Here is a 22,071-nt window from a genome sequence, read left to right as displayed (position 1 = left end):
AGGTCTAAATTCTTTTCCTGACTGCCATACCAACAACCCTGGCTCTTTGGCGTTGCAGTCAAGCTGCATGCTCGGTTTCCTAGAGATCCAGGTTCAAGGCCGGGTGGAGTGACTGTTCCCTCCCTTCAGTACACATCGTGTCAGAACAGAAGTGGCACTCTGACTACCATACCAAAGAGCCTGACTCTATGCCGTTGCGATCAAGCAACACCCTGGGGTTTGGTACCCTGCAACCCAGGTTCGAGGCCGGACTGCTCCCTCCCACTCTTTGCTACACCAAGTATAAAACAATAGTTAAACCAGCTATTCTCCAACAGTTCAGATGATTCAGAATGTAGCTGTGTGTCTGGTCTTTGTAGCCAAGCAAGACACTCTTCTACTCCTCTCTGTTAGTTCCAATGGCAACCAGTATTAAAAGAAAATCTCTCACTCTGGACTCACAAGAACTGATCCACTGTGAGCCAGGGTCCTTGAAAAACTGTACTAAATGACTGACACATGGGTTGACTACTGAGAGACTCTCAAGGCTCTCATAGTATTTCAAAAAGGGAACCCAGCTCGAATGTCTGATAATATAAAAAAAATTCTACTTAAAATGTGTGTTTGCATTTTGTGTGAGGTCCTTGAATGTCTAACGTAGTCTATTCATCAGTGACAGGGGCTACAAATAATTTTAGAAAAGAAACCCATTTTCCCTATGAATTCGGAATTGTGAGTAATGGTCTCGTTGTGGTATGTAAGTGGTTCGCTACTTTCATATGTTTCTTAGGGTCAACTTTCCGTGATAAGCTAGTGAAATGTATGTAAAACTGCAATGTTAGGATCTTTCCTTATCACCACCAGTAGATCAGTAATACTTTGTTCTGGTATACCTTGCAAAAAGAGGGGCAACATCATTGTTTTCTGTTTAGAACATCCAAATAGAAAGTCCTAGAAGTACGTAGGCCTATGCAAAATTGGTATTACAGATATAGGCTGTAGCCTACTGTACTGCACTGTACTTCATTTTCAGGTTTCTGCACTTTACTGGAGGTCTATTTATTTTTCTGCCAATGTTTACTTTCCCCTACATTTGAACAGAAATACATTTCAACAAAAATAGCTGCACCTTCTACACCTTACATGTTCAAAACGGGTTTGTTATTTTCCCATTAATGCATTTTAGGTCAAGTTATTGTTTTTTATTATTATTATTATTTCATATCATTGTGTCATAGGCCATAAGACAACATCTTGGACCAATAGGTCCATATTAGGCATGGATGCATCAGTGAAACACACGGGTGAAGATGGAACTAAATCTATCAAGGGCACAGAATATAAAAAGAAAAGAAAAAGGGCAATGAAGGTGCAATGAAAGAAAACTGTAGCTGAGTGATTACAGGTGGGAAGCTGGGATACTTTTTTACTGTCACAAAGGTAAATAAGTTGAATTAGTAAGCTTATTTTTACTTTTACCAGGATAATCTTTTCAACACAGAGAGGCCATCTGTAGAAAGTGTAATTTTACAATCTCTGCAAACAAGTAGGCCTACATAGGCTAGTATGTACAAAACGAATAGAAAGAATAGTAAAAATAGAAAAAGAATATTAGTCATAAATAAAAAGAAAAGAAAAACAGGGACATGAGACATGGACATGAGAAATGTTGGAAATCCAGTCTCTTAACAGTTTAAATTCCCTCCGCTTTTCATTTTTAGTGCACTTATTTTCTTGATGAATCCGTCATTAATAGGACTACATATAAATATAAATAAAACATTTTGTCTTATGCCTAACTGAACATAGAAGTGGAGTGGAGTTAATATCTAGGCCTAGACGGTGCAATTGTGCAAACTCGATGCCTATTCTGTAAATAAAGACGGCTACATCTTTTGATACAATGATTCCTCCTAGTGGTATATTTGGTCATCGAGAATGATTTGTTACAAAGCTGAAAAAGGTAGTCCATGTATATGGGTGTGAGAAACCCCGTAGATGGGAAAAACTCGCGGCGTGAACGTAGCCGCCATTTTACATCCTCCAGAGTGAAAGAGTGGAGCCGGAGCAGCGGCGGGGATTTCGACTCTTTTTTCTCTTCACGTTTCCCTCCCATTCAGTACAGTTCAGTGGTCTATCATCAGGTACGATAAATACTTATTCATTGGTCACATATGCTGTTTTGTAGTCATCACCAGGCTTCGGTTATATTGTGTTTTCAAACAAAGTGGGAACTGGTTGGGACGTTTCTTCAGACCGGCTTTTTGAAAATGGACTCCCCTATGTGGCGGCACGTTGGCAAACTCGTTCACAGGCGAAGGAACTTGCCATTCACCGTAGCGGTGTTAAATAAATCATGAATGCAGGTGTTTAGGTTTGTTGAAGCACAGATGATCTTAAATTGTTTGCAGCAGAAGGTCATGTGGATACTGGAAACTAGGATAAGTAAGCTAACATTAGCAAGCTAGCAATACAGTTTTCTAACATTTGCTATGTGGCTAACGTCACATCAGCTTTCAAACTTGGTGAAGTCGTTCTGCATTTCAGTGGCTAGTTGACTGGGGTGGTGTTTGTGAAGTTGGCCCATGAGATTGACGCGACAGTGCCCAAGCTTGTGTTAAGATGGCTTGTTTTTCTTCCAGACACCGCCTACTAAGTAGTGTTGCACACGTAGTTAGCTCGCTATCTGGCTTCCTTGCGCGTCCAAGTTACGCTTGGTAGCTTAGTGGGTACGTATGAATTTGCTAACGTTTGCTTGCAGTGGAGCTAGTTTTCGTGTCTTATCTGTTTGCACTGCCTATCAGATGCTAGTGTTACGGCTCGTAAGAACTCTAGCTGGCATGGTATGTGATTGCTTTCGACAGTGGGGAAGAAGAAATATCAAGCTGTACAGTCATGGTGTCTAACTTGTGAAGCAAGCCATGCGCTCAATAGAAATGAAGAGCTAGTCAGTGTAGTAAAGTGAATTTACGTTAACGTTAATTGGATTAAAACCTTGAATAATGTTGGCGAATTTGAAAAATGTTGGTTGGAAGATCTCCGTCCTAAACGGCCATCGTACGCAATGGGTATCATTAAAGGAACTTTAGCTTGATGTAGTATGGACTTACCTTAATTTGTGCATTAATAACATTATTGTGCATTGATAAGCTAGCAACTTGGGTAGCTAACATTGCATTGTGGCGCGGCACATGCTCGCTAGCAAAGTAACGTTACCGGAAACAGTGCTAAAGGAACACGTGTATTAGCAGGCAGGGCTATTGCCGAACCCTACCCCGTCATATGCCCTGTCCGAGCGTCAGAGACAGGGCAATATCAATGACTTCAACGTGCATTCACAAATTGTCGGAATAATGTTAGGTGTTGTCAAAGTTCTTTTGCTGGAGGTAGGTTCAATGATTTATTTGTTATGCTATGACTGACCACCATGTGGGTCATGTAGCAGGGAGGCACTTGTCCGAACAAGTTTGGAAACATTTATCGCCACAAAAACAGAGTGGAAATGATGCATGTTTTGATATGTTTTTAGATTTGCCCTGTGAATGTTACATACGGTTAGAGGGGTTGTAGATGCATGTAACTTTGCATTACCCTCAGTTGGGTAATGGGTCAATAGGTTATTCATGTGCGCCTTAGCGCAAGTAGTCTAACCGGATCTGGATAGTCAACACCCTGCATGGGATCAAATACATAGTACCCCGCTTTAATATTGTCCAGTTTTGGATTAATTTGGCTCATTGCATCTGTGCAGATCTGGAGAACATGGCCACAGAGCATATAAATGGCAACGGTACTGAAGAACCAATGGAGACCACTGCTGCAGTTACCCATTCAGAGCACTTCCAGACTTTATTAGACGCTGGTTTACCAAAAAAAGTTGCAGAAAAACTAGACGAAATTTACATAGCAGGTAAGGCCCACTAAACATTCAGCTCAACCACATTCATTACCATATTTTGTTTTTGTCTAATTGCATGTACTCCAAGAAGTTATCTTGGATAAATGGAAATTTTGACTTTCAAGCAACTTTTTGTGGTTTCCTGTCAAAATGGGTACTGCAGTGTAAAATTTAGAGGCAAATGATGAGTGCTCAGTAATGTTAAACCATGGACATGTACTTATGATCCATGCATCGTCAGAATTTCCCTGCGTCTCAGAATTTTATCCCAGACATACTGAGTTTACTAAGGGAGCTGACGAGGTGGTTGAGTGAGTAGTCCACCTCGTTCAGTCATGCGGTGGATACGCTGTATGTGCAGATTTTCATAAACAGACACAATGCAAGCAGCTGTTAGTGGCTGGAATACTAGGCAAGTTAAAAAATGGAGTAACTGGTCAATGTAAAGCAATTCTTTGTGTGTGAGCAAAATTACACCGTAACCTATGTTTAGTCGTCATGGACAGTGCTTCAGTTCAAGCCTCATGTTCACCTGAATGTATATTTTGCCAGTGACTTTTCCAACTGTTGATTAGTTATGTCTTCCATCTCAGGCAATGCGGAAAATGTAAGCAACAGTTCCTGGTTAACCACTGTATATATGATGGACATCAATGGTCCATGCTCATATAGTTGGTTTCCTTTTGTGTGTGTCTCTTCCTCAGGGTTGGTATCACACAGTGACCTAGATGACCGTGCAATTGAAGCCTTGAAGGAATTCAACGAGGAGGGTGCCCTGCAAGTACTACTGCAGTTTAAGGATAGCGATCTCTCACATGTTCAGGTAGTGTATGAACTTGGGCCCAAATTACTATGTCTTCTGAAATATGCAGCTTTTTGGCCTTTCTCACTAGTGAATAGTGAACTGCATTTTGAAATGTAGTATGGAATGGAAGGATAGGATTCTTTTTGGTTAGCCTAAATGATGGGGCTCTGCCCTTTTAGTTTTTATAGCCGAGTCACTCTGGCCAGTTGGACTTCTGAGAACAATCGAAATCTTGCCAAATCATCAAACTCAAGTCAACCTCTAGTTTTGTCATGGTAATTTAATGTCAAGGATTGTTTAATGATAATGCTGTCAGTATTTCCCTGTGTTTCTTCATCCTATAACATGTATATACTTATGTGCGTCCTTGAACAGAACAAAAGTGCCTTTCTGTGTGGAGTGATGAAGACATACAGACAGAGGGAGAAGCAGGGGACCAAAGTGTCAGAATCCAGTAAAGGACCAGATGAAGCAAAAATAAAAGTAAGTCCAGTGTGTTTTAATGTGTCTCTGGAGGCTTTTTCCAACAAACAAACAAAATATATATATTTATTTCGATTTGTTTGGATGTCAGTGGGAGCACTATGAATGTAAATAGTTAGCACCTGCATATCAGTCTTGGTTATGTTCTATGTGCTAAACAGATGAAACTAATCGATGTCCTGCTGGTTCTAGGCTCTTCTTGAGAGAACTGGCTACACGCTTGATGTAACAACAGGTCAGAGGAAATATGGTGGTCCACCTCCAGAGTCTACCCACTCAGGAGCACAGCCCACCATTGGCACAGAGGTGAGTAAGCGTAGGAGTCGAGGTGATTATACTTTCATTACCAAACACATTTTTTTCTGCCTTGTATAGATCGTCTGATTAGAGTCTATCCTTGCTGATGTTTTACAGTGAAGATCTGACAGGCTGGCCCCTTTTGTTAAGTTTTTGTGTTCTGACACGGTGAAATACTTCATGCTGCGTGGAGCTTGACTCTTGCTCCCTGTTTTTTTTTCCCTTTAGATATTTGTGGGGAAAATCCCAAGGGATCTCTTTGAGGATGAGCTGGTCCCCCTGTTTGAAAAGGCAGGTCCCATCTGGGACCTGCGTCTGATGATGGACCCACTCAGTGGCCTGAACAGAGGCTATGCCTTTGTCACCTTCTGCACTAAAGAGGCTGCCCAGGCGGCAGTTAAGCTGGTGAGGATTGTTTGTGGCACAGCAGTTGGCACAGATGTTAAGTCTCCATTCGCTGCATGTATTGAATAAAAGAACATAGGTAGTGTTTTGATGACTGACTCTCGGCTGTGTTTTGATCCTCTCTAGTGTAACAATAGTGAAATCCGACCTGGCAAACACATCGGCGTGTGTATCTCTGTGGCCAATAACAGACTGTTTGTCGGCTCGATCCCGAAGAGCAAAACAAAAGAACAGATTGTGGAGGAGTTTGCAAAAGTCACCGGTAAGTACTGACATAGTGCAGGCTACACAGGATCAGTCATGATTGCATTATGACCAGTGTACATTCATGTTCAAGACTTTGGTAATCTACACTCAACAAATGAAAGCAAAGTGTTTATCGTCCGTGTACACAGAGTTTAATTCATGATCATTGTTTTCAGTATTACTGTTTGGTTTTTGTTTGTGTAAAGGACATTGAATGACCTGTGTATGAAATGCGCTATATAAATAAACTTGACTTGACTTCAGGACATCTATCTATTTTGTGATTTGCTCTATTCCTCATTAGCCTTTTTTGTCTCTCTTGTTTCTCCATACAGAGGGTCTTAATGATGTCATCCTGTACCATCAGCCAGATGATAAGAAGAAGAACAGGGGCTTCTGCTTCCTGGAGTATGACGACCACAAGACGGCCGCACAGGCACGGCGCAGGCTCATGAGCGGCAAGGTCAAGGTCTGGGGCAATGTGGTGACTGTGGAGTGGGCGGATCCTATTGAGGATCCTGACCCTGAGGTCATGGCCAAGGTGAGGGGGTCAGACGGTGATGGAAATGGTGCATACGCATGCCACCAATGTAAAACATCTTTATTGAAATGCATCAGGCTGTCTGTCTAATTACTGTGTTAATGTGTCACAGGTCAAGGTTTTATTTGTGCGAAACCTGGCAAGTACTGTAACAGAAGATATACTTGAAAAGACATTCAGCCAGTTTGGTAAACTGGAACGGGTGAAGAAGCTGAAAGACTACGCCTTCATCCACTTTGAGGAGAGAGAAGGAGCCGTGAAGGTACCTCTTTTTTTCCCCCCTCTCTTGATCTCAGACGTTGCTGTGCTGTAAAAATCCAGAATTTACAATTTCTTGTCTTGTCCTCTAGGCACTTGCTGACATGAATGGCAAGGAGCTGGAGGGAGAACAGATCGAAATTGTTTTCGCCAAGCCCCCAGACCAGAAGAGGAAAGAGCGCAAGGCTCAGAGACAAGCAGCCAAGACACAGATGTAAGCATAAACGGAGGCTGTCAATTACATGTAATATGGCATGATGACTGTTCTGACAGTTGAGAAGGAAGTGAACTAATTGCAATCGTATTTCTCCTTACCCCCAGGTATGATGACTATTATTACTATGGTCCCCCACACATGCCTCCCCCAACGAGAGGCAGAGGACGGGGTGGACGAGGAGGCTACTCCTATCCCCACGACTACTACGGCTATGAAGACTATTACGATTACTATGGCTATGACTATCACAACTACCGTGGTGGCTATGAGGACCCCTACTATGGCTATGACGACTTCCAAGCCACAGGGCGGGGCAGAGGAGGGCGAGGTGCCCGCGGGCCCTCCATGTCCCGGGGCCGAGGAGCCACCGCCACGCCCAGGGGAAGGTCCACCTACACCCAGCGCGGAGGTCCTGGAACCAGCCGAGGAGCACGTGGCTCCAGGGGAGGGTCCCAGCAGAGAGGCCGTGTGGTAGGTGATTGTGGACTCCTTTGGGGAGGGGTGGATAAGCATGAGGTGATGAGTGATAGCACAGTGGATGTACTTTCCAATACAAATGCTTTTAATCGTTTATGACAATTCATGATTTGTCCATGTCTTGTGAGATCATAGGAAGCTCTGACTTGGTGTCTTGTGATGTTGAGGTTAACGGGTATCTGTGGAGCATTTGCATGTAGTACATTTTCTTGAGTTTTGAGTTTGTTGCTGGTGTAAAGTAGTTGTTCCACTCATTGAGCAGAGAGTAATTTCTGGGCAGCAGTAAATTGAAAACCATCTCAAAGAGCTTTTGCAGACAAAGGATGTTTGGTGGACTGTGGTGTGGAAGTAAAGTTAATCCTCATTTAGACAAGCGGCGATTCACTCACTGCGTGTATGACGCCTTAAAAGTTGATTCATTTCACTTTGTTGTATTGCCAAAGTTTATTTTGCCTATGATTGTTTTCATCTTTTGTCACCACATTGCACCTAGTCTCTTCCTGTCTGAATGCAGTGTTAGACAGATATAGCTGATTGTCATGGTACAGTTTATAAAATCGTCCTGGCCTGGACAGGTGTTTGTTTTAGGCTTTGAGATTTGGCTTTTATCTTTGAACTGTTGAGACTTCCCTTATCTCAACAACCATATTTCACTCTAATGACCCAGCTATACTAATTTGAACTTTGTGTTCTGGCTATCTCTCCTCATTTGTGCATACTTGTTGAAGGCCCCATGTGGAAGGAATGGACCAAAGGTTTGCATTTGTGGCTACACTTAGCATGCTGTCAAGTCCCATAGACCCTGAAATTCACCCTCTACATCAGTTGTCATTTGGTCAGTTGAATGTAGACAGTGCTCATTCTGGGAAATGTCATGTTAGTGGGTGTTGTCCACATGCATGTCTCCAGAGGTTTGAATGTAGGGCCATGTACCTTCCCCGTGTAAGCCATGACTACACAAAGTTAGATGTTCATAAGGTGCCCAGGCTCTGCATTCAGAATGTCCGCCTTTATATGTTTCTTCACTTGTCTGCACCATGTGTCTGTACATCATTGCAGCTTGTGGTGGAATTCCATTGTAATCGTCTCTGTGTGGTCCATCATTGAAAGGTAGTGTGAACAAAGTAGGAATCGGATCCCCCAGGATTCTGACTCTGTGTTTCTCCTCAGCAGGGAAAAGGGGTCGAGGCTGGTCCTGACCAGTTACTATGAAGACTGACTTGTTACATGGGGTTACACCGGAAGCTGCCAATGATATGATGGTAAGGTCGACGCAATGGTCCAATGATATTCCAGCCTTACAGAAGCATATCTCCCATACTGCCACCCTAAGAATCAACGGAAATTCAGAAAGCAACATGCTTGGACTTACTCTTCTCATTGATGGAAGCCTAGCATTTAAAACATGATATATAAACATGCCACCCTCTGTCAAATGCCCCAACGCCCCCAAAGGATGCCATTTTAAATCATTGAAGTTCAGTTATCCTAAAGGATACTGAAATGTCAAATGAATTTTGCACTTTTTGTTTTTAAAGTTTTTAAGTTTGAAGTGGCTCAAAGGAGCTTGATGCTATTGTATATTTTTGTGCTAATTGCAATTTTATTGTCAGAAATATCCATGTTAATCAAAATTGATACAAATTTTAAGAAAAAAAATTAAGTAATTAAAATCTGCAGGTTTTTGGTGTAACCACCTTGCATGGATAAGTCAGGCATTCCAGGAAAGTGGTTCTTTTCAGAACTTGTCTTTAAAGGGTTGGTGTACTACCTCAGTACAGAGGATTCAACTACCCTGCCTGTACTGTAAATAGGGAAACTTATATTGATGAAAGCAAGGCTTGTTTACCATTTAAATATGCACAAAGGCAGCAGCTAGGCAGATGTACTTAATGTAATATAGTCAATTAGCTGCTGCCCTGACACTGCGAACAGTCTAACTGGGCATGCAAAATCTCATATGATGAGCCTAAACAAGCCTTGCTTTCATCGTATTTTTGAACTGAATTAGCTGCCTTGCTTGTTCAGCTGTAGTTACTGGTGTATGATTGTATAATAGTTTGGAATAAGATGTTACTTTTTTTGTAATGGCTTGAACATCACAAAGGCATCTGAGTGCTTTTGAAAAAAGCCCTGCAGTGTCCCTTTTCTCCTCAGCCAGACAGGTTTTTACTTTTGGATTTTATTTTACGTTTTCCTACTTAGCAGTGGAGCATTGTGAAGGTCACAGCAACCAATTATGTCCAGTACCATTAAATCTTCCCTTATGTGTTGAGGTTTGAAAATCTTAATCATGAACAACTGGTAGACACACCCACGCCTAAGCCAACTGCCTTTTGGTCTGTATTTGACCAACAACAGGCCTGAGTTTTTGCCTTGGGTTTAATACAGGCCTGATTCAGTTGACTGGTAAGGTGTGGGGTCATTCAATGGAAAAAGGGATGCTGCAGCTATGGTTTCTATTCCATGTTCTTTAGCCAAAAAGGAAGACTGAACCATACACCCGGTTTTGTACACAGGTATTAACTCCCTCTCAATAAAGCTGTATCCATACAACCTTTTGAAAAAGATGTTAGCAGTTTTAAACTATTGTTGGTGGCCAACAACGTTTTTGCATTCCTGCAAATAAATGTTTTATACTGTAAAATGAGGTTGAGTGTAACTTATTTTTGTAATAAAGTTGTTTGATTTTTATCTGTGTCCCAAAACTGTTTACTGTGGTAGACATTTAACAGTTTATTTAAAATGACCATAATGTGTGTGACACTGGTATGTTGAAATACTTAATACAGTAATTTTCAAATTGCAAATGGCAGTTTTCAATTTGCAAATCCTTTATATTGTCTTGTGTGGTTCTACTGGGTAAGGCGTGGCCAGATTATGCTGCTGGATCAATCCACTACAATGCGGATCAGTGGGGAATATCTTTTCAACCCGCCTCTCCGCCTATCTAAAATCTTCAGTGATGTTGGTACAGTGGGTCATGCTGGGCAATTGGCATCTTCAAAGACCGGAGGTGACATCAGGCAGAAGCAAAACAACTGAAGTAACGCTACAAACCCGGTGTGGGACGGCAAGCAATATCATGCCTCGTTTCAAGTGCGTGGTAGTGTCGCCACAACGCTGCACCACCACAGCCTAGGAATATTACAGTCGTTTGCAAAATTCTTTTAAATGGCTGAGTAATTTGTGAATGCCAGATGGAAATGGCAGCGTTGAATATGAACCAAGCCAGCTAGCCGACTAGCTTAGCATTAAATCATTTGGATCAAAAAAACAATGCTGTGACAGCCACAGCGAAATCAGAATAAATAGCCCCGTGGGCATTTGAGTCGGTAGGTAAACACAATACATCTTATTACTAATATGTAAGTTTGTGCATTGGTTGGATCTTAAAAAAAATGTGAATTACATCTATATTCTGCGACGAGTTGGTCAGTGAAATGGCCGGATTGTCAAAGCGCCAACGCTAACGTCAGTGTTATTGGGGATTAAAAAAAAAAGATGTAAACACTATGCAATGTAATGGTGCACAGCAGTTTTAGCGCAATAATGCTTGCATTAGCGTGATGGGTTATGTATGCTGGGTGCAAACGCATCCTGGTGTGGAGCTGAACCTGTGCTTCTTCCGATGCAGGATTGAAAATGACAGGCATAAGGGCACGTTTGACAAGTCTGAGGCAGAGGCTGAAGCTGGACTTATTCAAAGAAGTCGGGCGACAGTACCCAGTGTTTTGCTTTCTCCTTGTTATTTTGCTTCTATCCACCGTCCTTCTGAATAGGTATTTTCCACATTAAAATACATTCTTGGTTAATAGACTAGTTGTAGCCTATATGTTTGAATAATAATATTTCCAACAATATTTCTAGATTTCTACACATTATTATGGTCTTCTGGTCCTTCCTGGCGGGCGTTGTTACATTCTATTGCTCACTTGGACCAGACACTCTACTACCCAATATATTGCTATCCGTCAGGCCAAAGGTTAAGGTTAGTAGCCTATGCAGTTGTGGTGCCTATTGTTTGGGCTGAGGTTAAAATAGAGTGATGAATATATTTGGGCCTGTTACTGTTATTACAGCAAGATCAGCAGGAGTTGTTTCCACTGGGGCACAGTTGTGCGGTCTGTGGAAAGATAAAGTGCAAAAGACACAGGTGAGCCAACAATTTGTGTTTGTTCATGGCATAATTTCTTTTAGGGTTCACACAGTTCTCGACTTAATATTCATTTGCAATTAAACTGGATCACTTGCATTTATTATGTTAGGAAAAAATCTTGTTTTGTCTTTGACAGACCAACATTGCTTTTAGAAAACTATCAGCCGTGGCTAGATCTAAATGTGCATTCTAAGGTGGATGCCTCTCTATCAGAGGTATGAACTTAAATAAACTTTCAGTTACTTTCACTTAGGAGATTTGGTTCAGAAAATAGTGTTTGTTTAGCATGCACATCTTTTGCCCTTACAGATTTTGGAACTGGTCCTTGAAAATTTTGTGTACCCGTGGTACAGGTAAGGTCTCAGCTGCTCTTTTGGATTTTTAGAATTTTTGGCACATTTCAGTAGTCAAATAGATCATTAACATTAAACAACTTCCGTTGGCAGAGATATCACAGATGATGAGGCTTTTGTGGATGAGCTCAGAGTCACCTTACGCTTCTTTGCTGCAGTGTTGGTGCGTCGGACGCAGAAGGTGAAATTCAATTTTAATCAAGGATCAGTGTTTGCAGATCTATTGCAGATGTATAAGTTTACTGGACTGAAAAGCCAGCCATTTGTATTGTAGTCATTAGATGGAAAAGTACAAACTCTAGTGTAGTAACCTGCTTTGTGTGGTCACATGGTTATATTGAATTATTTGCAGGTGGATGTCCCTTCACTCATCACACAAAAACTGCTTAAGGCTGCCATGAAGCACATTGAGATTATTGCCAAAGCAAGGCAGAAAGGTTGGTCAAGTGATCCATGTATAAACTAGGGAAAAGCCATGTAAGCAAAATGAATAAGTCCAGTAACTACTGGAGTCAATAAGAAGTCACACCAGTATAGACTTCAGATTTCCTGAAAAAGTTGACTGCTGCAGTTTACTATGCACGTGTGAGGACCAGGAGGAAGACATTTTGTGGAAGCTTACATGTATGCTACTGCTTTCTGTTCCCTCAGTGAAGAACTCAGAGTACCTACAGCAGGCTGCCCTGGAGGAGTATGGGCCAGACCTGCACATGGCCCTGCGCAGCCGCAGAGACGAGCTGCTGTACCTGAGGAAGCTGACCGAGGTGCTCTTCCCATACATTCTGCCCCCCAAAGCAACTGACTGCAGGTGGGCCTCCTCCAGGCAGATCTGCCTCTCTACTGATCTCATTCTGCACTCCCCTCTGGTCTTGGCCAAGGGTGGTCTGTCTTCCATCAGTCTGCTTTCAACTATCTGTCTTTCTGCTGGTCTTATTATACACAACCTCTTAAAGATGGCACACAGTGAAAAGCAGACCAAAATTGAAATATAAACAGAAATATGAAAACCAGACCATAAAATCACTGTGCTGATGTACTGCTTCTCTCTGCCTCTCAGCATTTCTCTTTCCTTGCAAACATCCCCAGGCCAACACTGACTAATTTCCTTTCCAACAGGTCACTTACCTTCCTCATGAGAGAAGTGTTGTCTGGCTCTGTTTTCCTCCCGTCCATGGACTATTTGGCTGATCCTGTAAGAGACACCAAAAATCCTTATTTTACATACATTTACATATTTAATTTCCCGAAAGGGATGCTGACCAGGATGAATTAGAACATGGTTGTAATTGTAGCTGTGTTTTCTGTACTAGGATACAGTGAACCATCTGCTGCTGATATTTATAGACAGTTCTCCGGTAAGCAAAAGTACTTGAGCTGTCGTCACATTTGTTTGCCAGTCCTTGCCCTTGAGGTAGTAGCTGTGTTTGTTATGTGTTTGTAATGGAAGACCTTGAATACCTTCGTAGCCAGAGGCTGCAACGGAGCCAACATCAGCCTTGGTGCCATTCCTGCAGAAGTATGCTGAACCTCGCAACAAGAAGGTCTCGGTGAGGCTTCATGGTGCTTGCCTCTTTATCACTACAGTCCCTACAGTATGTCTTTTCCTGATGCTGACTCAAGCATTGGCCATTTTTTGCCTATGCTTGAGCTTATGGTCTTGTTCATGGTTTGAATTTGTACATGATTTTTTGCCAAGTTACTAAATTAGCCTTGCCTAGACTTAAGACTTTGCACTTTTTCTGGTGCTGACTCGAGCTTTGCTTTTGGCCTGTCAACGCACAGGTGCTGAAGCTGGAGCTGAAGGAGATCCGTGAGCATCAGGACCTGCTCTTCCGCTTCATGAACTTCCTCAAACAGGAGGGTGCTGTGCACGTCCTGCAGTTCTGCTTGACCGTAGGTCAGTTGGTCCACCGTCCCACTAAACCCGTGTCAGTGTGTGAGTTAGGTATGGAACACAGCCAGGATGAACTGTTATGTCTCATTTCACAGAGGAGTTCAACGACAAGATCCTGTGCCCAGAACTGACTGATGCTGAGAAGCTTATGCTACATGAAGAGGTGAAGAAGCTCTATACGACCTACTGTCTGGATGAGAGCATTGACAAGATTCGCTTCGACCCTTTCATTGTGGAGGAAATCAGAAACAGTGAGTAGCTGATTTTTTCACACTTCTTACATGTGTTGGATCAGTAGGCTGTCCATGTATGAGATCAATATTGTCTTTGGCAAAAGTAAGTTTAAACAGATCCCTCATTTCCATTACAGTAAAATCACAGAGAGAAAGCGGACATCCCTCAGCTGAAAACACCCGTGCTTTGCTTCTGACTTCATCATTAGCTACACTCTTTTCATGGTCACGCTTTCTCCCTTGCAGTCGCTGAAGGCCCGTATTCTGACGTGGTGAAGCTGCAGACCATGCGCTGCCTGTTTGAAGCCTACGAACACGTCTTGTCCCTGTTGGAGAATGTCTTCACACCCATGTTCTGCCACAGCGATGAGGTAACCCAGAGGAAAGCCTGCCTCACCCCCCCCCCCCCTCCCACCCTCCCACAGCCCCTGTGCCCCACCGACCAAAGCCCCTCCCCTTAAACACAGAGCGGCCCTCACAGCGCTAATCTGCCCACTGTGCACAATCAGCGCTTGTGTCATCACCTCAGGAAGACACATGACTGGACGATGACTTCACTCTGGCAACGAGCCCTCAGACAGGGGTTTTTGCCGCGGGGGCATCTGTGGCACAAGAGCTGGCTGTCTTTGGCGTAAAGCGCACGTAATAGAGGGTGTGGTGAATAGTGGAGAGAGTTCCTTGAATCTTTTGAAGGTTCTGTTGAATTGTTTATTATGTCTACATGGTCATGAGATGAAATTGATGGTAATGCAAGATCTTTGCTTTTTGCAAAGACGCTGTCTAGTCACCTTTTTCAGTATACAAACCACCCCTAGCCTCTTCCGCACAGATCTTTTTTGACTGGAAAATTTGTCATCTGAGCGCAACAATATCTCTTTGCCCAATGCAAGATCTTGCCCAAAAAAAGAAAAGGGGTTAACTTATAACCAGTAGTAATGGAGTAACATTTTATGTATGTTTCAGTACTTCAGACAACTTTTGAGAGGGGCCGAGTCCCCTACCAGGAACTCCAAGCTGAGCAGGTGGGTGTCTGTCCACCTCCCTGTGCAGTTCATTAGTCTCAAGTGGTGGGTATACTGTATCTGAAGCCAGTCGCTGGATCTGATTGACGTTTCAATGATTTTTAATTTTTTTATTTTTTGTAATACCACGTTGTGTATGAAGCACAAGTTGAGAATTGGTGTCCCTCACCTAGATGCTTGGTAAAATGCCTCACTGCCATCCTACTAGTTCAGATGGACTAACATCACTGACACGTCTGAATATCACTGTTTTGTTTTTACCAGCACCTTGTGTTTAACTTTCTGTTGGTTGTGCCCGCCACATGGTTTATGTTGACAAACATGGTTCACCAGTTGTATATTGTAGCATCATAGGGTAAGCTCATGGGCCAGTTATAACCCCCTGTGCCTGTTATTTCAGAAATAGCGTGAGTTTGGATGACATTCGGTGAGTATGCTGTGCAGCTTTCCTCTGCCCTTTTCATGCTGCTCGCAGGGTAACTGTACTTGCTGGACTGCAGTCAGAATACAAAGCTGCTTTTGATAACAGTCTCATCAGATGATATGGATGCAACAGTTTCAACCACTGCTCATGAACTATTTGAATTGAGATGGCTCTTGGTGTCTGATAGCATTTAGCCTCTACTAAGGTCCATGCATAAAGCCTTTTCAGCAGTGACGGTGAAGCCATTTTTAGGTGTGACTCAAGACTGGTTATGCTTCTCTGGGTCTAAGCAGCAGTCAGGTGAGAGAGAGGAAAACTCTAACTTAAACTTTGCTCCTCATTTTCACCTGTGACTATGTTTTGGGGGGATTTTTGAATGACTTTATGACAAAATATTAAAAGGGTCTGAACAATGTGCAAAAGATACAAGGTACAAGAAACACCTTCCTAAATGTTGAAAAGTCCTGTGACATATACAAAACAGGTGGTGTAATCATTACAAGATGATTGAAGAAATCCAAGGTCTTCCTGCTTGCGGTTTGATTTTATGATAGGATCGTTGGCCTGTCTTTTTTCCTGGCTGTAGATTAAATTTAACGCACTCTCGTTGCCTGACTCCCCCTATAATTGGGATGCAGCAGATGCACAGCAGCTCTCCATCTGTCCTAAGATCCCAAATGAGACTAAAGGGAAGATGAAGAGCTCACTCTGTTGGTGACAAAGCAGAGAATGATCAAGGCAAAGTTTCATGCTAGAGCATTTCTGATAACCAGAGAAATACAACCAGCCTTCATACCTTTTGAACAGACCGTGTTTACCAGTTCAAAGTAAACCGCCTGTCCAGCTGATTTAGAACCATAACGTATTTACAAATGAAATAGTAATTTGCCAGTTTGCTCAAGAGTTAATAGCATCATAAGCAAGATGTTGTTTAGCCACTGCCTTTGGTCTAAAAAGGCAGCACTCATGGTAACATGGACTGAGGTCTTTGTCGCTGGAATGAGGAAGAGGCAGAAGAGAATGGCATTGTTTCTTGCGCCACCCCATGCGTGAACACCTTCCCACTCTGCTAACCTCCATCCCCCACGTGTCTCTCTCTCTCTCCCTCTCTGTCTCTCATACCTCTCCACCGCCATTGGATTGTGCTTGTTGTCTGTCTCCATCCCTGTGGCGTGCTGTGTCGGTTAATAAAAAACTGGGCTCTAGCTCTTCAGAGTGGGATTGTCCGCTGAGCGTGGAGTGCACGTCCATCTCTCCGGGCTCATCACCCGCATTCGTCTCCCCCCATTTCCAGTCCATTCACACCTCCCCGTCCAGTGGCCTAGCGAGCCGTACTGCCTTGCAGAAGTAAGTCGGGGCCCATCACAAGTCCCTGCAACCCCCCCCCCTCCCCCAATCATTCCCCAGCATGGGCCGTTGTGTTCTCTCCTGATTTGTGTTTGAGTATGTCTGCCCTATGTGTGTTTTTTTTTTGTATGTATCCCTGAGGCTTAGCATGACTGTTGTGATACGATTTGCATACATGGAACAAAATACAATCTGATATGTATTTGTTTGTTTGTTTATTTATGCACTAATGTGTTTGTTTATTTGTTCCTTTCTTTATTTACTTCCTTTCTGTGCTCCAACTAATGTCAGGCAGGTTTCCATGTAATTTTGTGTGTAGGAGATATTGAAAGCTGACATTTTCAGATTTATTCCATTGTTCCATGATATACTGGTATATGTTTTAACTTTGATTATGTGTAGCATTATCAGTAATATCATAAAGATGCTGCATATGTTTGGTTGGAATGGATTGAAACCTCTGGGTGTTTGAAAATCTAAAACCCAGTGTCCTAAATGGGACAGATGCTTCACAACCGCTTTACATTCTGCATGTGCAATGAGATGGGGTCTTCATCATATAAAGATTCACAAATAAGAATAAATATAATGACTTCTGTGTATTTTGTGTGTGTGTCTCCCTGTGTGTGACCTGCAGAAACACCTCAAAACGGGGAGAATCGTTTGGGATCAGTCGAATTGGGAGTAAAATCAAAGGCGTGTTTAAGAGCACCACTATGGAGGGAGCCATGCTGCCCTCCTACGGACTGGCAGAGGGAGAGGACGACATGGTCAGTGAGACGTAAATGGCCTGATAATTCATTTTGAGAACATTTATTTTATGTATCGAAAGGTGTAAGAAATTACACCCACCAAGACAAATAATGTGTTATTTAAAAAGCAGAATTTACACAACTAAAGAAGACTTGAACTATGAAGTAGCAATATCATGAACTCTGTTGCTGTCTATTTCAGAAGATTTAATAGATAACAATCTGTCTATTAACTATTTATTTCCCTATGAATATTATTTTGCAGCAGTACCACCATGAGGGCGTTTTGCTGCAGTATGACTTCTTTTGGTTGAATGTCAACCATATTTTATAGTCTTGATGTACAGTAGTCTCCCTTGTAACAGCTTGCCCTAGAGACCCCTCAGAATTGGACATCATCCTCTCCACCCTGTAGTAATGCTAAAGCAGTTAGGAGAATCAGTTAGTGAAAAATGAATCTAGTGAAATAGAAACATTATTTATTATTATTATATTATCTGTATTTTTGACTTAGTTTTGATGGTCCTAATATCATGAAGAATGGTTTGTGCCAAGGATTGAAATGTAACTGAATTTTTTTTCTTACATCCCAATCACATACTGTGGGAATTAAACAACATTTGTCTTGAACATTTATCTTATAAAAGTTATAACAACTGTGTGTAGAGACATAGACAGAATACACCCGGATTACCAATACTTTTGATTCGGTTCCCAGCTTTAAAAAAAAACAAAAAAAACATGATTTGTTATTCAACCTCATTCCTGAAATACTCAACAGTAAACTGCATCATCAATGACAGATAGTGAACACCTTGAACAGTTTGAACACCTTTCCCAAAATCTGCCATTGTAGACGCTGATGTTCTGTACCATCTTGCTATGTGTGTGTGTGTGTGTGTGTGTGTGGGGGCGGTGCTCAGGTGGAGGAAGCCATGATGGTTCTTGAAGACGACGTTCCTGTGGAGGCCATCAGCACCCCCAGCACCCCCCGCAACCTCTCCGCCTGGAGCATCACCATCCCTTATGTGGACTTCTTTGACGACGAGGTCAAGAAAGAAAGGATCCCAGTGTTTTGCATTGAAGTGGAGCGTAATGACAGACGTGCTGGTGAGTGTTTCGCGGTGGCAGTATAAGAGTGATGTTGGATATAAGGGAGAAAGCAGTTGGACAGCGCGAACACCACCTCTCACCTCAGCCACTTCTCGTCTTTCCTCTTCTAGTGGGCCATGAGACCGAGAACTGGTCTGTCTACAGACGATACCTTGAGTTTTACGTCCTGGAGTCAAAACTCACCGAGTTTCACGGTGTGTATGCCCACACACACACACACACACACACACACACACACACACAGTATGGTTAGATTTGAACTGACTTTGTTGGGCTGCAGCTGTTGCGTTGTGTTTATGGCATGGAGTTGCCATCGAGGAATCACCTCACCTCTTTGCGCATGCTGGAATGAAATTACCATGCCTTCTCGCTCTGTCACTGTTTCTCACAATGCTTTACTGTGCTAACAGGCTCCTTTCCAGATGCACAGCTGCCCTCTAAAAGAATAATCGGTCCAAAGAACTACGATTTCTTAAAAACCAAACGGGAAGAGTTCCAAGAATATCTACAGGTACAGAGGATGTTGCACAACATTACTTGTTTTCACTTTGATCTACAGAGCTTCGTAGGCTTGCTTTTGAGTTTTGATTTTTTTAACAATGCAAAATGAATCTGCTTAGTTGAGGATTTCTTATTTTCTTACACCAGAAACTACTACAACACCCTGAACTCAGCAATAGCCAACTGTTAGCAGACTTCCTCTCCCCTCATAGTATGGAATCCCAGTTCCATGACAAAATGCTTCCTGATGTCAACCTAGGTATTCTTGTAATGCACACACACCTGTGTAATACATTTCCTACAAACCCTTATATTTTGTCAGATTTCCTAACCAAAAATTCTACTCCTCAGGGAAGATCATCAAATCTGTACCTGGAAAGTTAATAAAAGAAGTAAGTCACTCAATTATCCTTGTGGTATCTATGTGGTTCCTTGTGATGGTTTATGGACTGTACTAATAAGTTTCTCCTCGCTGTCTTTAACCTTTGAAATATAACACTATTTTTTATGTTGGTTAAACTCTTAAACCTTAGAGAGGACAGCACCTGGAGCCGTTCATCCAGTCATTCTTCAACTCCTGTGAGTCACCAAAGCCCAAACCCAGCAGACCTGAGCTGACCATCCTCAGCCCCACATCGGAGAATGACAAAAAGGTATGTTTGGAAAAAGACTGGTATGCCCTCTCCTCAGTAATGAGGCTCAGCGCCCCCTAGTGGCATTTTAAATCCAGCTTACATCAGCACGATAGATCGACACCTTCCTCAAATATTTTCAAACTGTTCTTTAAAGCAAAGTGATGATTCTTGTATATTTCTCTCCCTAAGCTTTTTAATGAGTTGTTCAAAAACAATGCCAATCGATCTGAAATCAGTGAGAAGAAGCATAATCAGAATTACTTCATGGAGATGATTACTGTGGAGGGAGTTTATGACTATTTAATGTATGTCGGTAAGTGCAATCTTTATTCAGTCTTTCTGCATTTCCATGCTGTGGTTAAAAAATGTCTGTCTGCTTTCTTCAAAAAATACAATTCATGTGAACTGATCCTTAAAAGCACTCTATCATCAATACCAGGCAGAGTAGTCTTCCATATCCCTGATTGGCTGCACCACCTTTTGATGGGTGGAAGAATACTGCTCAAAAACACACTGGAGGCTTATACAGATTACTACCTGCATCGCAAACTGGACCAAGTTATGCTGGAGCATCGAGTGGTTTCCCTCATCACACTTCTGAGAGGTACTATAGTAGCCTGACAATAGTCTGTCCATATGTTTACAACGTGAATGTATTCACTATACTGTATCTGGACCGTACCTGAGGTATGAAATATGTTGTTAAATGTACTTCTGTCTACTGGCAAATGCTTAATACATTTTGCCATATGAATTTAGATGCGGAATTACGTGCCTAATTTATTCTTTTTTAGATTCTGTGTTCTGTGAAGCCAGTGAACCTCGCCCCCTTCAAGATAAGCAAAAAAGAGCTAAGAAAACATTTGAAGAAATGATGAAATATATACCAGGTAGATTTGTCTACTAGCCTATACATCAAATAATGTAACCAATACAATTAAGACTTAGAATTGTAAAGTGTTAATATTGTGTTTATCTTCAGATTTTCTGACAAAATGTATTGGAGAAGAATCAAAGTACGAGGGTGTTCGACTCCTCTTTGATGGACTCCAACAGCCAGTGTTAAACAAACAGGTAAGTCAGGTGGTAATCATAGGTTGGTAATGGAAGCGACTATGATGGGTGCATTTTATTCAGTCAAACAATGCCTGTTACCATTAAGGGTATTTTACATTAAATTACATTACGTTTGGCTGACGCTTTTTTAACTAAAGCGACTTACAACATGGTAAAAACATTTAAGCTTTTAAGAGCAATTCTAACAACAAATTAAAAACCACAATAAGTGCATTAATGATCAACAATTTTGTTTAATCTGTTTAGTTGACCTATGTCCTGCTGGATTTGGCAATCCTAGAGCTCTTCCCTGAACTTACCAAGGTAATTATAAAGGACTGTTATTGACACTCCAGCTCCATACTCTAAGCACCTATTGGAGAGGTCATCTCATGCCATGCCTTTCCTGACAGGTACAGAAAGAAACATGTCATCTGATGGCTCCATGGATGTAGGAAGCTACCTAGTGACTGTTGTCCTTCCAGCACCTGCTGCATGTGCAATCTACTGTATGAAAGCGTAACACACCACACTGATCCTCTGACTGTAATAATGTTATTCTGTGGCCAGCTATGTATGGCATGGGGAATGATACACTGTTATGAATTTTGAAAGAAATGTAACTGTAATTGTTGTAATATGTAATACAGAGAACTAAATAAAATATTTATTGCTTACTGGAATTGCATATTGATTAAAAAAGAGTGAACTAAATTCACTACAGATAGTTGACTACAACTGATTGCTGCGTGCCCAGCACATTGGCTTTTGGACAGTGTGCCAAACACAAAAACAGAAGAAGATTCCAAACGACTTACATCTGTCAGTTTTATCTCCAAGCTCCAATTGTCTCTTACGCACACAATTCCTCAAATCTCTTGAAAATATGGGGAGAGCATGCCTTATTGTTTCCTGCAGGCATACAAAGTATCAGACATGTGATTCTATAGGGATCCATCATTATGAAATATGGGAA

General features: G+C 42.0%; 2 protein-coding genes across 8 annotated transcripts; both read left to right on the top strand.

Annotated features, from left to right (window-relative positions):
* Positions 1-1,967: 1,967 nt before the first annotated feature.
* LOC134067743 (heterogeneous nuclear ribonucleoprotein Q) lies at positions 1,968-10,300 on the top strand. 3 transcript variants are annotated; one of them, XM_062523162.1, is made up of 12 exons: positions 1,968-2,123; positions 3,731-3,889; positions 4,582-4,700; positions 5,058-5,165; positions 5,358-5,471; positions 5,691-5,867; positions 5,994-6,129; positions 6,449-6,654; positions 6,767-6,916; positions 7,005-7,126; positions 7,234-7,600; positions 8,780-10,300. In XM_062523162.1, the coding sequence occupies exons 2-12, from the start codon at positions 3,742-3,744 to the stop codon at positions 8,816-8,818; spliced, it is 1,686 nt and encodes a 561-aa protein (XP_062379146.1). In that variant the 5' UTR covers positions 1,968-2,123; positions 3,731-3,741; the 3' UTR covers positions 8,819-10,300. The 3 variants fall into 3 exon arrangements, with proteins under 3 accessions (XP_062379146.1, XP_062379145.1, XP_062379148.1); XM_062523161.1 differs by having other exon boundaries at positions 8,777-10,300; XM_062523164.1 differs by lacking the exon at positions 3,731-3,889 and having other exon boundaries at positions 1,970-2,123; positions 8,777-10,300.
* A 343-nt stretch (positions 10,301-10,643) lies between these two features.
* LOC134067741 (sorting nexin-14-like) lies at positions 10,644-21,778 on the top strand. 5 transcript variants are annotated; one of them, XM_062523157.1, is made up of 31 exons: positions 10,644-10,941; positions 11,244-11,388; positions 11,477-11,597; positions 11,689-11,762; positions 11,902-11,980; positions 12,075-12,118; positions 12,212-12,299; positions 12,471-12,555; positions 12,770-12,926; positions 13,235-13,310; positions 13,429-13,473; positions 13,585-13,659; positions 13,901-14,015; positions 14,108-14,263; positions 14,492-14,616; positions 15,209-15,267; positions 15,668-15,694; positions 16,898-17,038; positions 17,676-17,808; positions 18,714-18,900; positions 19,014-19,097; positions 19,314-19,414; positions 19,552-19,663; positions 19,756-19,796; positions 19,938-20,057; positions 20,229-20,352; positions 20,479-20,643; positions 20,834-20,929; positions 21,022-21,113; positions 21,363-21,419; positions 21,509-21,778. In XM_062523157.1, the coding sequence occupies exons 2-31, from the start codon at positions 11,252-11,254 to the stop codon at positions 21,548-21,550; spliced, it is 2,958 nt and encodes a 985-aa protein (XP_062379141.1). In that variant the 5' UTR covers positions 10,644-10,941; positions 11,244-11,251; the 3' UTR covers positions 21,551-21,778. The 5 variants fall into 5 exon arrangements, with proteins under 5 accessions (XP_062379141.1, XP_062379140.1, XP_062379142.1 ...); XM_062523156.1 differs by having other exon boundaries at positions 13,585-13,665; XM_062523158.1 differs by lacking the exon at positions 15,668-15,694 and having other exon boundaries at positions 13,585-13,665.
* The last annotated feature ends 293 nt before the right edge of the window (positions 21,779-22,071 follow it).

This window comes from Sardina pilchardus, chromosome 20 (assembly GCF_963854185.1).
Source record: "Sardina pilchardus chromosome 20, fSarPil1.1, whole genome shotgun sequence".
Taxonomy (NCBI): domain Eukaryota; kingdom Metazoa; phylum Chordata; class Actinopteri; order Clupeiformes; family Clupeidae; genus Sardina; species Sardina pilchardus.
This window is presented reverse-complemented; position numbering and strand designations above follow the sequence as displayed.